The sequence below is a fragment of the Leptosomus discolor genome, chromosome 9, assembly GCF_034619465.1.
Source record: "Leptosomus discolor isolate bLepDis1 chromosome 9, bLepDis1.hap2, whole genome shotgun sequence".
NCBI lineage: Eukaryota > Metazoa > Chordata > Aves > Leptosomiformes > Leptosomidae > Leptosomus > Leptosomus discolor.
Window position 1 is genome coordinate 40,036,835 of NC_141399.1, and position 14,690 is coordinate 40,051,524.

The following is a 14,690-nucleotide window of genomic DNA, read 5'->3' on the forward strand; positions in this document are numbered from 1 at the left end:
TCTACAAATGTCTTTGCTGTAGAGCCAGATGGGCTTTACAGCCCATAACATAAGTGACCCGGCATTGCTATTCCCATCCATCAGGAAGAGGATCCATGTGATTTTGGATGAGATTCATTCATCCTTCTGAGGGACTACAGGAATTCAGAGTGCCACTGCAATCCTGGTGTACTCTTCTACCCCCATACTCCATCCTTTCAATGTTCTTTCTTGCCCCCATCATCCTTAACCTTTATGGCCAGAGAATCCTACTAAAAGTGAGCTTTACTTGAACTTGAATGCCTGGAATTTTATTTTTTTTAAATCGTTTTAGTAAGAGGCAGTCCTTAGTTTTATTGAACAAAATAATGACGTTGCCGTTCACTTCAGCAGCTGTTATTCTTTAACGGTGTATACAGCAATGCCAGGGATGACCATTCTAAATGTTTCAGACATACTTGTTTTGTATTTCTGCAGACATATAATCAAATAGTTTGTGCCTTTCAGAGTGTCTTTGAGAGATGGCTATAATGCTTGAGCAAACAGGCGCCACGTAAATAATAGTTCTGATTAGTATAATCACAAGATTAACATTCTATAAATAACCAAAGAGTCCAATTCCCTTCTGTCATCAATTTTGTGCTTTTACGATTTTGAGACGAGGCACTTTCTGCTTCACACTAGGACAAGAAAAGAATCAAACCCACCATGTGCTTCTGAAAACAATTTGATTGTAGTACTATTCAAATTTAGATAAAGTTCAAAAATCATTTATGAAATAGCATACAAAGTTTAAAATCCGTAAAGAAGGCTGAGCATCATTTTATTTATACTGGTGTAATTACAGTGTTACTTCAGTCCTTGAACTAACCTCTCATTCTACCACTGAGAAAATCAGAGTTGGAGTCTGGAAAAGGCAGATGAGTTGAAAGTTGCGATGTGTTCTGTAACATGTTGCACATGTGATAAACATCATGATGGGTGTTGCCTGACTGTCATTGCTAGAACTACAATGAGCAGAGATGTATTGCAGAGGGAATCAAGGATTATCCATCCCCAACACCTCCACAATCCATTAAAAAAAATCTTTCTATTCCTGTCACCAGCAAGCCCTAAGGATCCACCCCCAACCTGATGTTTCTTAATTTGAGCTTGTTTTCCAGGTCATTAATTTGATTCCTCGGAGCTTTCAAGCCTTTGATATTCTCTGTTAAAATATAATTGTGTCCATCAATAGTTATTTCCATATGCTAGCTTTTCCTCTTGTCTGCCTCAAGTTTTGAAACAAAATTTTCTGGCTTCTTTTCCACTGCAGTGATTGAGACCGGGGTCACACTGCATTTGTTATTAGTGTCTTCTGAGTTTCCTTGAAACAAATGCAATATTGTTTGATAATTCAGGTCTTCAACTCCCAGAGACGTGCAACTGAATATAGATAAACGTATTTCCCAAAAGATTAGGGAGCTGGCTGAACTGTGCGATGACAAATTTCTGGAGAGCCCCGGATTGTTTTTAAGCAGTCAGGAGTGGTTCCATTCTCCAGAGGGTTAAGTAGAGTTTTAAGGGGAGGCAGAAGTAGGGGAAAGCTGAAAGCACACTGTTCAAGGGCATGGAGGAAGATAACACTTGAGTGGTAAAAGGTTGAAAAATACGCTTTGCCATTTGCTCCTTTATTCCCAAAGGTTCTGTGTTTTCTTTCAGAACTCCTAAGTCTCTACATAACGACTTTGAGAAATGAGGGTGATTTAGCTACAGGTGTGATGATGATGTTCACCCATTAAGAAGGTGTTACATCCCATGGTGGATGTTCTCACTCAGGAGGAACCTTAGGTCTTTCCTACCAGAACTTGGTCCCTGTGCCAACAAGTTCCCCAAGGCAGACTTCAGAGACTTTCACTGGGTTTTTTTATACATACAAGAGTGTTTTGACAGAAAGACCACGATCTCTGGGCCAAAATTTGGAGGCATTCAGGAGTCTGGAGGAATCAGCAAAAGACAGGCCACACCTGTGCTTTTGCAGCTCCCACTGGCTGCCTGTGTATGGTTTAGGCATTTGAATACACTTCTCTCATAAGCTTCCCCTAAATATATGGGCTCAATACAGCAAGCAAAGATGCATAATTAATTTTTAAAGGGTTACATGTCTAATACAGGCAATTATATGCCTGATTTCCACAGGTTTCTATGACCGCATGTAGAATTTGAGTGTAGAAATTTCAGATGGTCAGTTGTGAACTTAAGCCATTCACACAACCAAAGACCCAGTTTGTATTATGTAGTCATTGCATAAGCAACTAGTTATCTCTCTGTTCCTTCTCTAACATGCTCTGGGGCTGATGGCTTTTTCTAAATCTGACATGATACTTAAAGTATAATTATTCAAACTGTTGCCACTGTATTTTCCTTATTTCTGGTATTTCATAGCAAATGAAGGAACAGATGATACTGTGTTTTGTCCAAGTAATTCATAGTAATACCTTGAGATATTGCTATGATGCTGGATTTTTGTCAGATCAGCTTCCCACTTTGCAGCAGAGGATCATTTATGTATTTACTTGCTTGCCAGAGCAATTTTAATTTAAGCATTAATTGTATGTGCTGCTGAATACCATTTCTCTCTGAATACCTGATTGGTAGACGTAGTCAAGACAGAGCACTACTCACAAACATTTGGCAGTTTGTAACAACACAGAGAGTTATTTGCTGATGCAAACTGTGAGTCTGAATTTCAAACTATTATCAGTGAAACATGCCTGCTGTCTAACAGGCACACTAGAAGTCTGTCCAAGGCAAGCATTTCAGCCTGTTTCTCAAGATTTCCTGTTCCCTTTTGTTTGACCTTTAGTTAAAGATGCAACTATACTTGGCAACGTATATTAGCCAATCCCTTGGGTAGACACAACGGCATTCACTGGGGTCCGTTCAGGGCAGAGGCAGCCTTCTACATCTATGACAATGACTTCGGCTTCATTCAGTTGCTGCCGTATGGTCCAAGCTAATGCGGGAGTGACCTTTCCCTGCTAACCCCCTGCAGAAAATCAGATACACCGTCAATGTGCAGCATTTCATTGTGGACAGGGAGAGTAGAAGCAAAGGAAAGCCAAGTGATTGGTATAGACAATGGCTTTGTCTCACTAATAGGCCAGAGATACCACTGCATGCCACAAGGAGTGGATAAAGAAAGGCAGCTTGAAATGTGAGAGTAGATGGAAATTCTCTCTCCTTCACACACTGACCTCTTGTTGCCTGCTTGCTTGCTTTCTGCCCTAAAAGAAACCAGGCTCAAAAAAAAAGCAGATGGGGAGCCTTCTTGTTCCTTGATAATTGGCCTTTTCAGACACAAAGATTAAACCCTGCAGCCACAAGACCATCAGTTCTGCTTGTATTTTTTTCCTTGCACTTTTATTGTGTTTCTCCTTAGATTTTAAATATAGTTTAACTAACAATCATGTCAGCAAATTAAACCATTGAGTCTCGGTAATTATTGCAATAAATTCATTCAAAATTAGCGATTACTGCAATCAAAGACCAGTTTCTTAGCCCATTAACAGCCCAAAGCAAAGTGACAATCTGGTTAACTGCTGGTAACAACCTATTTCATGGAGGTTATTGTTAACATAAATGCTTTGGTGTAAATCTGAGGGAGGTAACATTGCTAAATAAATTATCAGATTAATTCCTGTGAAAACTCATAGGATTAAGTGGTCAACAGAGAAAAAAAGGAAAAGAAAAAAAAAACACCAACCAAAAATAACCAAACAGAATTATAACCATAAAGTATTGGTGAGGTTTTTAATTTGAGTCATGTAGAAAGAAAATATCCTGAAGTACGTTTTCCTTTGTGGTTAAGTCTTCTCACTCACAGAATGACCTGTGTGCCAGAACTGAGTAGCTGCACCTGTATCTTAGTTTGCCGCACCTTATATTTGAGCCCAAAGATGAATTGAACTGGTGAAGTTTTATGTCATGAAGTTTTAACCATGATACCTGCAGCGGCCTTTTTTTTTTCTTGTACTACTGTCTTAATCCCTCCACCTCTGTGTAGCGGCTGAGGAATGTTGCTTCAATTGCTTTATATATGCAATTTCCCCATGCAGTGGTGGACTCTGTGCAAGTGACAGAGTCCTGCATTAGCCCTGGAAATAGCCACGGATGTGCTGAGGAACCTCACTAGTGATGCAGGGTCAGATCCTAAAGGGGACTTGGCCAATGGCTCACATTCCGTTTTTCTTCAGATGCTTTTGAGATAGATCGGCCATACTTGGTTGCAAAGCTGTACCAGGGAGAAAGAAAAGCTCCACACGCCTCCATGTACAGGGGCACGGAGAATCACTTTTCTCTGTGCTCCCACCCATACATGCCTGTTCAGAGTTCACCATGTAGGACACTCATATGGAGGCAGAGTGTTTGGATTCTGCTTGTGGGTATTTCGTTAACTGTCTGCTTTGCCTCTGTACAATCCAATAACACATGCACACTTTCTTGGGGCAGTGTTTATCCTCCTTTGGAAAACTTTCCTCTGGAAAAAGTTTAGAGTATTATTGTGCTGTAGCTATGGTAACTTGTCTGAGTTCCAAAATGCCCTTTGGGGGTAAGAAAGCTAACAGATGGGGCTTTGAGTGAGAACTTTTTGGAGGACATGTTGCAGGACCACATGTGCATAAAATCAACCTCCTTGAAGAACTGCCAGTCTCTTCCAACCTGGTTGCTTTCCTTTGATCTTCTTCAGGCCCATGTGTTTTCTGAGCAGGACAGCATCCATTCCAGTCCTGTTGTAAGGCAATACGAATTCTGTGCTGTATTTATTTCTTCAGTCTGAAGATCTTTAATATCAGAGAGTTTCAACTAAGATATTTTAAACTCTGCTTCAGTCAAATTAAAAAAATTGAGTAGAAGCACTATAAAACCTGAACCATGGAGAGTTTGTTTGATTTCACCCTGTGATTTCACAGGTAGGCTAAAATATTTTTGTGTCAGCAAAGGTCCAAAGTAGGAGAACGACCAAAGCAAGTGTAGATACTGATACTGTTGGTGAAACTGCAAAAGAGGCCAGACTGGAATGAGAGAGAGCTCCAGAATGAGTAAGAAAACTTGGATTGCCTTTTCCTGTCCCTGTGGTTACTTTAAGGCAAAGTAGATCTATAATTCCTTGCACTGACTGAAAGTGACTGGGAATGAAACATGAATTCCTGTTGACTTAATTTGTTATTGAAATCTTAGTCAATAATAATGAAAAGTAAATGATCGTGTAGTGCAATAGTAGATGTCTACACAAAAGATTAAAATTCAGGTTATCTTCATTGACTGAGCTGGGACAGTACCTAAAATAAAAATCTATGAGTAGATTAACATGTTAAACAGTCAGTGGGGTATTGGGTTTTGTTTTTTTCTTTTTTGATGGGTTCAAGAGGAGAGAAAGGCCTAGCAGGTTTTTTTGGTTTTAGTGCGTATCACAGCTGCCACTTCTAGCCAGCTAACAATTTCTGTACATAAAACAGACAATAGATTATCGTATTACTTGAGCTTTCATGTCAAAACCACATTCATTTTCTGAATCATGTTCAATTCATCAATGAGTATTTGCTCAAGGGCTTTTGCCAGCTACAGTGTATCATTTTAATATAGTGTTGAACACCGGTTTTATTCTAGAGGTCAAATAATTATTATCTTGTTATTGTTATGGTTATCATTTTGTAGTTGTTATCAATTTTCTTTTGGTTCACATGCCATGTGCTACTATGGTTTTTTGCAAAGGTTGCTTATGTGGGCCCTAATCCACCTCCTAAAAAGATGCTTAATGTTAGACACATAAATAGTCATACTTAATGTCAAAGGAACTAACCCCATGCATAAAACTTTCCAGCACTTTGCTGAGTCAGAACCTCTATGACCTCTCAAATGAAGACTGACTCAAATTAGCATTTAAATTGGGTGCAATTTGTACTAATGCACTGGAAGTTGTCTTCCAAAGCAGGAGGTTTCTGCAGCCCTTGAAAAGGCAGAGGTAGCTCTTCTGTTTTCACTGCCTGTCCCCTTTTGACTTAGCTCCTAGGACACGGGGACTGCAGGACGTATTTGAGGGTAGAGCTGGCTTCTCAGTAAATAAAATCTAAAGCCTTGTGCTATGGAGCGTTAACCAAGGTTCTTGAAATGCAACTGGTTCTTATCTGTGTCCCAGGGGCAGCGGTAGCTCAGTGAAGAAGGTGGCAAAGAAGAGAGAAGAGAAGCTGTTCCCTCCTCCATTATCCCCCCTCTTGGACGAGCCTGTGCACCGGCGGCACAGCAGTGACAACAGCTCCTTCAGCCAAGAGACCAGCATCACAAACACCTCTCAGACCAGCAACGCTTCCTCCTCTGTTTCTAAACACAGAAAGAATGAAAATAAATCATCTTCTAACCCCAAAGGAATCTGTGTAAGTAACCGACCTCAGTTGCTGAAAGTGAACATGATAAAATAAAATTAACTTAGCTTTGTTCTGTTTTATCTTTTTTTTCCAGTATCTATTTTTAAATGCTATGTTAGCCCCACTCAAGAGCAGCAAGGATCTTTGCAGAGCTGGGCATAAGCAACTCTTGCAAGTTCCATTTTTAGGTCAGCATTAGGCATCTACTTGTCTTTGTGTATCACTCCCTAAAACACCCAGCCCCTGAGCCACCGACTAGTTGCAATTAGTCCCTTAACTCTGTAGCTACAACACACACGTTTCGAAAATAAAACTTCAAGAATTTTGGTATCCGTCACCTGAATAATTACCCCAAATTCTCAGCCAGAATTAAGCACTGTAGCTGTACTGAATATTGTGGACTAAACTGAACAGACAATAAAAATCTAACAAAAAGCTACCGGTCCATAGCACACTCAACATGGAAATATCTTCTTTCAGGTTTGCAGGCTCCCAGCTTCCAGCAGTAAGGTTTATTTACACCTAATCTCAATTAATTACGTATATAAACTAGATGCTGTGTAAATAGTGTTGTTTTTAAAAAAAACCCCGCCATCATTCTGTTAGGGCCATCTCCCTATCAAAGGTTTTCACATAGACAATTCTTTCCTGCTTGCTTTTCTCCAGATTCAGATGGCTTTTTACTGAAAATACATGAAAAAGAGACAAAATTAGAAGCTTCATGGCAAATTCACTAAAAAAAAGAGTAAAATTTCACACCAGTTTTTCATCCTCTTTTAGGTTAAACAGGCAAACTTCAGGTTTTTGGCCCATTTTAGAAAATAGTCCTCCCTCTAGAGTTTCAAACACATCATTTAGTATGAATCTGTATCTTCGTATCACTGTCAAAATTAAAAGAAGAAGAAAACTCTGCCACAGAAAAGGACATGCATAGCCCCATTTTTCACAGTTCACCGCTTTGTGAGAGGTTGTTACCCTGCACTGTAATAGTAAAAGTAACAAGTTGCATTGGATCGTAGGTGACAAATCACTTCACCTTGTTCATTCATCCCTGTTGCTTTCTGATATCATTGTGTCACTTCAAGCTGCGAGAGTAATACACACACCTTCAACTGAAATCAATGCCAAAATGAACTGCATATGTCAGCAAATAAACAATGCTATGTAAACAGCAGGGCCACTTCCTCTCACTCCCAGCATCTCTAGTCAGATTTATCCTTGGTTTATCTGTTTTCCTGATACATGAAATATCTGCCTGCTAAAATATGTTAGACTTCTTTCCTTAGTTCGTTGGTTCATCTGTCATTTAGTTTACCTGGTTGTGGATCTAGCTTGCAAGTTACAACTGCATGATTTAAATGCTTCTGTTATGCTTCTGGTTTTAATCAACGCAAAGTCACAACTCCTGACTTGTGCTTTCCATTCTTCTCTCTGTTCTGTGTAGCAAGGGTGAGGAAACCATTCCTTGCTGAAATCTGAGCAGACTTTCGGACACCTTACAGTTAGCTAATAATGATATAGAAAAAAAAGGTTACATGAGTGTCATACACCTTCAGTGAAGCTGAGTTTACGTTCAGCCCTTCCGCATTAGATTTCTCCACCCTTGCTTTAACCAGTGCCTAAGTCAGTAACGCTGTTGTATCCAGGCTGACTTCACCTAAGAGTGTAAGTTAATGAGTTCAGGTGAGGGGTCAGAGGTAGAGTCATACTGCCTAATTAATCTAACAGGCTTAAGTTATAAAGGATGGAAGGGTGGTTTTGTGAGTAGTTGGATGCAGGTGGGTGTATATGAGTGCTACTTTGTGCCTTAGCCTTTTCTTTGCTTGGGGATTTTTTGGGGGAGTGGATGTGAACACTATTGTTCAGTATTGTTGAAAGGTGTTTCTTCAAACTGTGAAGAGTTAATAACAGCCCTTTTTTTTCTAGGAGGAAGAATCTCACAACACACCAACAGTTAACGCTCTTCTTGACACCAGCCATCTAGAAACAGACATCTGGTCTGCAATGCCAACGCTTTCCAATGGGAATTCTGAGCCCAGAAGACCCAAAATAACATTTGATGATGTGTAAGTATTATTGGAGCTCTGTGCTAGCTGCATGTTATGTAGCTGGGATTTCCATGCAAGCAGAGCTCCCAGTGAAAGAGAGTATCTTTGATTGTAACGCTAGTATTGGGCACCTGTGTGGATAGTGCTGCACAAAGGCACACACAGTTTTAATCTTTATAAATGAACTGTTGTCACTGATTAATGAAGACTCTGTTGATAAATGTTTTCAGATCATGAATGTTGGTTCACGGTAATTCTTCTTCATTTTTTTAATTTTAGCTCCTCTAATGGAAACTTCTTATACTTAATTAGCTAAAAATATTTTCCCTTTTCCTCTGTTCAGCACACACTAACGGGCCCTTCGGGTGGCCAGTTTCTACAGCTAGTTGTTTTACATTCTGGTCACCCATCATATCTTTGCATATAGCAGCTTCAGATTAATATCAGGTTAAGATTTAAAGAGATAAGTGGGCGTATATGTCGAAATTGTTCTTGGAAGAAGTCAGCAATTTTCTTAAACAATGTTTATCCAACTGTATGAAAACAAAGACCTGAAATAATTGATTTTGTCTCTTTAGGCTTCACAATGCGGATTATTACATGCAAGAGGCTAAGAAGCTAAAGCATAAAGCAGATGCATTGGTAGGTTATCACAGGGATTTTTTGTCTCTTTCCACAATAGAGCTGAGTGTTACAAAAATGTACATTTTAAATGTCATCTAAAGCCTCAGAAACCAAGAGGAACCCTGCTCTTGATTAAAGTATGCTCCAGATTGTACTCCATAAACACAGTCCACAACAAATCAAACCCTGAGCACCATTCCTAGCCTTTAACAATTCCTTCTCAAAAAAGAAGCTCCTTACAATGGCTGGTATCTCTTCTGAGGAAGAGCAACAGTCATGCTGTTTATGAAGGATGCAAAATAATTTCATGAAAGATGTGTATTTGAAATTTGTTTTCCTAATTACATTGAGCCTAAACCAAAAGTGTTGAAATATTTCATAACAGAAAGTTAAGAAAGGCAAATCAGCCTCCACCCCATTATCATGTGGTAAAACTGTTTGATATTTCAAATCCAATTGTTTAAAATTTGCAACAATTGATTTTTAAATAGTACATTCATTTTTATTACATGCTTTTAGGCTGGTAAGTAAAGACTCAACATGCTTCTTCCCAAAATATCCCAGTTCAATTCTGGGAAAGATTTTTCTCTCATTTTACCCCAGATGAAATTCCAGTAAGATTGACCTAATTTTGCAAAGTGTTTGGATTTTGATAATACTACTTAATGTGGCAGATTATAGTCTATCATAGTTTGTTCAATCCAAGCTATTGACAGCACTGAACTGCCTTTAATACCCATTTGCCTTGTAGGTAGGAACTTTGCTCCTGTACGCTACATTGAGTGCAGAACAGCAGCTTATTTAGGCAGGCTTAGTGCAACTTGACTCCTCTATTTGTTTAAACTAAGATGTCTAAAATGGAGTGTGGCCATTTCACTTCAAAATCACAACTGGAAAAGAACTGGGTGATTATTCACCTCTCACTTTATTATTTTGGGGTTTTTTGCATGCATATTGTATCATTCCACATCAGAGATCTTGTGCTTGGAAAGAAATGTTTGTCCAAAAAAACCCCCGAAAACAGTCACGTGCTATGTTTTTAAAAGACAAAACAAATGAAAATAAAAAAGTCTCTCCCTCTGCTGTCGGTGAGCTGAAAGAGTTGACATGTCAAGCTGCCTCCTTCTGCTCTCCAGGCTCGCTTTTGACTTGGAGCACAGTGTTACCAAGTGTGTTTTCTGTGGGAGGTGGGTTCAGGTTTTTGGCAGCCTGCCGTGACTGTCAGTAAGTTAGCAGTCGTCCTTCCCGACCTGCCCATTTACAGGCGGTGGCCTGCACTGGTTCCTGCAGCCCAACTCAGCAGAGCATGTTCAGCCGGAGCCCTGACATCCGCACGCAGGAAAGGCTGGCAGGAGCGGACTGACAACACCTCCCACAGCTGATTGACCTTTAAAGAAAATACACATGGTTCTGGCACAGGGACGCCTGCTCCACGCTAGCAAATATTTACAGGCTCAAGCTCCCGATGATCTCAACATGCTATGTCAATCCACTTCCCTCCACAGCCTGATTCACTCAGAAAGTGTTGACCTGTCTCCTGTCCTCTTACCTTTGACTATGCCTTGCGGAATCAGGGGTGTTTTTCAAGCAGAACTAAGAGGAGCAGGCACAGCACATCACGCTGCTGCCTGCAGGCAGGCCTTGCCTGTCGCATGTAGTTTGGCACCCCGAGTGCTCTTATAGGAATGTGAGGCCATCCGCTACGATACAACTTGTTGGCAGACATAAATACCCATGAACAAAGTATCTGCTTTTTCTTTCCGCTACTGAGGTGTCAACTTTTTTTTCCACCCAATACAGCTGCACACAAATTAGCTCCATGTAACACATTTGCTGTGCAATCCCATAGTGTTAGTCGTCCTATGGAAACAATTGCTTCTGGTTACTTGGTGCTGACATGACGAAGCACACACAGCACTGAAAGATGTGTTGCAGTGGCTAGAAAGATAATGCATGTGACCTCAAAATGTGTCAGCAAATGTCAATGGGATTTGCGGCAACGCTGTTCCTGAGCACGTTCGGAAAATAGATTTCTGGTGAAGGGCAGGGCATTTTGTGTCTTATGGCAGTGACCTGAGACATGAGAACCTATCCTTGTCTGGGATGGCAGTAAGGAATCAACTAATTTGGATGGGCTGCTGCAATGGCAACTGGCTGTACCATACAGAAGAGATCCTGAAGACCTCACTCTGTTCTCAGCTAAGCTGTGATGAGCTGGAGTAATTCCACTTACTCCACTAGAGTCAGTGTGGAGCAGGATCAGATCCCATTTCTGACTCAAACTGTGTGTCTGTACTAAACCTGCTTGCAGCCAGATTCGGTTTTTTATATAACAAAAAGTTGTCTTTGGAAGACTTGAAGCAAGGAATTTGAAGAATATGCTAAGAAGTGGCCATTGAAATTGAGAGAAAACATTTAGAAATATTTCCCCTTTTGTGATTATTCAGATAATACCTATCAATTATACAAAGGCTTTGTACATAATCAATACACAAGAGTAGAACTTGAAATTAAAGGTATGCAGAGGGAACTAGTTATAAGGATTGCTTATAAGAATAGCCACAAAGGCAAATATACTGTTACCTTGGACTAGCACTAAATGTTCTGCCTAATATGTTGCTACGTTAGGCTTCCATTTTGGGAATAGAAAACATACGCAGATGCATCAAAAATATTTTGATAGAGACATACAAAGAAATTTTTTAATTATTTAAAGTATATTGGATCTCTTATATCAAATGCTACATCAGTAGAATTCTTACATCCAGCTATCAAAAATTGAAAATGTTAAATACTATTATAAAATACTTACTATAAAAATGTCATATATAATATTCATTACACATAAAAAAAGAAATCAGTATGTCTAAGTCAGTTTAATCACAACCATTATGAGGGCTAAAACCTTTTGCAATAAAATCCTAGTAAAATAAAATATTTAGCGGTGCTATATTTTCTCCTTTTTTTTTTCCCTGCTCTTTCAGTCATCACAAAAGTAATGACTTTTTTTTTTGGTCAACAGTTAACACAGAATGTGACAGACAAATGGCGTGAAGTTGTTACTTAACCCTTGCACAATGACATTCAGACTTAGTTCGTATATCAAGGAGCAATATGCATTTGTTCAAAGATGCTTAGCATTCCTCATTGCCTGTGTAAATCCATGCATGTCAATGGATATACGTTGGCTTTTCTCTGTGGAGTGTCTGGCCAGTACTACACTACCAGAAAAGATTTGGTAAAAACATAGACTGTGCCTTAATTACTGTATGAATCCATTCTTAACTACCAGCATCGCTTTGCTTTCATCCTAATGCTAGTGTTGCTTTGTATTATGATCTGTTTACCTAGAAATTAAAGCTGAAGGATTTTCCTGATGTTGTCATTTCCATTTCAGCTGGAGAAGTTTGGCAAAGCAGTGAATTATGCTGATGCTGCCCTCTCCTTCATCGAATGTGGGAACGCTATGGAGCGAGATCCATTAGAAGCTAAATCTCCATACACCATGTACTCAGAGACTGTGGAACTCATCAGGTTAATGTCCTTTCTGTGATCATTTTCATAATCTCATTTCAGTCATAATTAGAACCTGCTATGTTTTAAAAAATACCATTTCAACGTATTAATGATTTGTCCAAGGCATCTTCATCTCAGAAGTCATCATAATTAGTTCTTGCCATTTTATTAATGTCATGGAAAATTTATAATTGATGGACACTGCTTTTATAAATTATCCCCTTTAGAGGTTATAATGTGAGTGTTATAATTTGCAATATTCATAAAATTAAAATTGAAATGTAGTGGGTGGAAGTAAAGTATAGTAATTTCACTGTTTGGCAATGACACTTGTCTTTTAAAAGGTGTAGTTTTATAATTCAAAACATTAAAGTGAGTCTATCAGGATTTCTATTACAAACCCTGGTTTTAGAGGTTTATAACTTGGCTGTTAAAAAAAAAAAAAGCTGAAACGTGGCACATAAGATCATATCCAGAGAGGAAGCTTTCCGCATGTATTGTGTTAAAAAAAGTATTTTTTTATATATACTTATAGACTTACTTATATAGTATACATATTTATATATACTATATATATATATATAAAGGAATGTGAAGCAGCTGAATTAGTTTTAATACAGTTTTGTAGGCTCATAGGCTAGAATATGGATGAAAGCGCCTTTACTTTTAATAAAATGTCTGAATTATTATTTTAAAATCTGCTACTGCTCCCTATAGCTGTTTCATAGTGTTGGCTCCATAGAAATAGTGGTCTCCTAAGTAACTAAGGGCTGGTTTGCTTTACTTATGCAAATTATCAAAGTGAAATCAAGCAGGATTAAATTTACCTGTAAGTAGAACAGGATTTTTCCTCTTCACTGTGATGCATCTTTGCTTTCCCCAGTGTATGCTGGGAATATCACCATTAATGTCAGTGTAATTACTGGCAGTTTACACAAGAGAAAGAAAAGGAAGCAAATCAGGACCTAAATGTTTGGGGTTCAATATGACAAAGGTGGTTTTTAACATGCAGAATTTTAACATGCCAGATTAACTATTAGGAACTGCCAAAAATAATGCCTGCTTTACATTTTGAAGAAGTAGGTCTTTACATAATAGATCAAATCTTAAATTGCTCTCACTCTCAGGTAAATAATATGCCTGTTAAATATTTAAAAACATGTTTTAACATTCTACACTTCATAAAGAGAAGAAGAAAACCTAAAGAGATTACTCAACAGAAAAAATTATGTTCACTCAACACTGTGATCCAAGTTAAACTCTCAACAGCAGAGGATTTAAGAAAGGAGCCGCCTACCTCAGCTCCGCTGTGCTGAAACTCTTCCTTCACTGTGACAGTGTCCTGAACTACAACTACAGTTGTATGGCAGGATAGATTGTATTTAAAGAAGTGTTCTTTAAAGAAGTGAGTTGTTCTTCATAGAAGCCCACATTTATTTTTATTTTTTAAGAAAACCACACAGCACAGTTGAAGACATTGTTCCTCAGTCCAGCAGTCTGTCTGTTCAGAAGCAGACAGACCAAACATCTTTGTTCATTCAGGAGCCACAACACGTGCACCACTTAAAGTCAGAGAATGGCAGCTGGAGTAGCTCACAAAAGGGTGATACCTGCAGCTCCCCTCCACCCTAGGGTGCTGGTGCTGGATAGAGTCAGCTGAGTGGATGGGTGCATCCTGGAGCAACTGGCGCTCATCAGCATACGCAGCCCCGCTGTCTTGCTCTTTCCAGCAGCTCCTGTATCAGCACAGTCCTGTTGCAAGCTACATGACAGATAGACCTTGGCGTAGAAGCAGTCCCTGAACTGCTTTTGGATTGCTTTTTGAACTGCTTTTGGCTATGGAAGAAACCGGAGGACTTTGTTATAGTAGATTTCCAATTTCTAAATAGCTAAAGTCAAGTGAGATTAATTCCACCATCTACCATCAAAGGTAGAGCTTAAGTTACCAACTATTGTATGCAGGTAGTGAGAGACTGATTTGCCCATTTAATTGCTGTCAGTGATCAGAAATGGAAAAAAAAGGTGATTGCCCAGGTGAGCAGCAGGCTGGTACATGTTCAATTAACTCCATGGACAAACACAAATTCTTGTGGACTGCAGTGGTTGCTGAATGTACACA

The 14,690-nt window shown here is 39.2% G+C and overlaps 1 protein-coding gene across 1 annotated transcript in view; it reads left to right on the plus strand.

Moving 5' to 3' along the window:
* The window catches only part of AFF2 (ALF transcription elongation factor 2), a 275,384-nt gene that overhangs the window by 243,412 nt on the left and 17,282 nt on the right, over window positions 1-14,690 (plus strand). Inside the window, exons 14-17 of the mRNA XM_086470685.1 lie at window positions 6,158-6,392; window positions 8,310-8,449; window positions 9,010-9,073; window positions 12,453-12,589. Coding sequence (XP_086326811.1) covers window positions 6,158-6,392; window positions 8,310-8,449; window positions 9,010-9,073; window positions 12,453-12,589 — 576 coding nt within the window. The remainder of the gene's footprint in view (window positions 1-6,157; window positions 6,393-8,309; window positions 8,450-9,009; window positions 9,074-12,452; window positions 12,590-14,690) is intronic.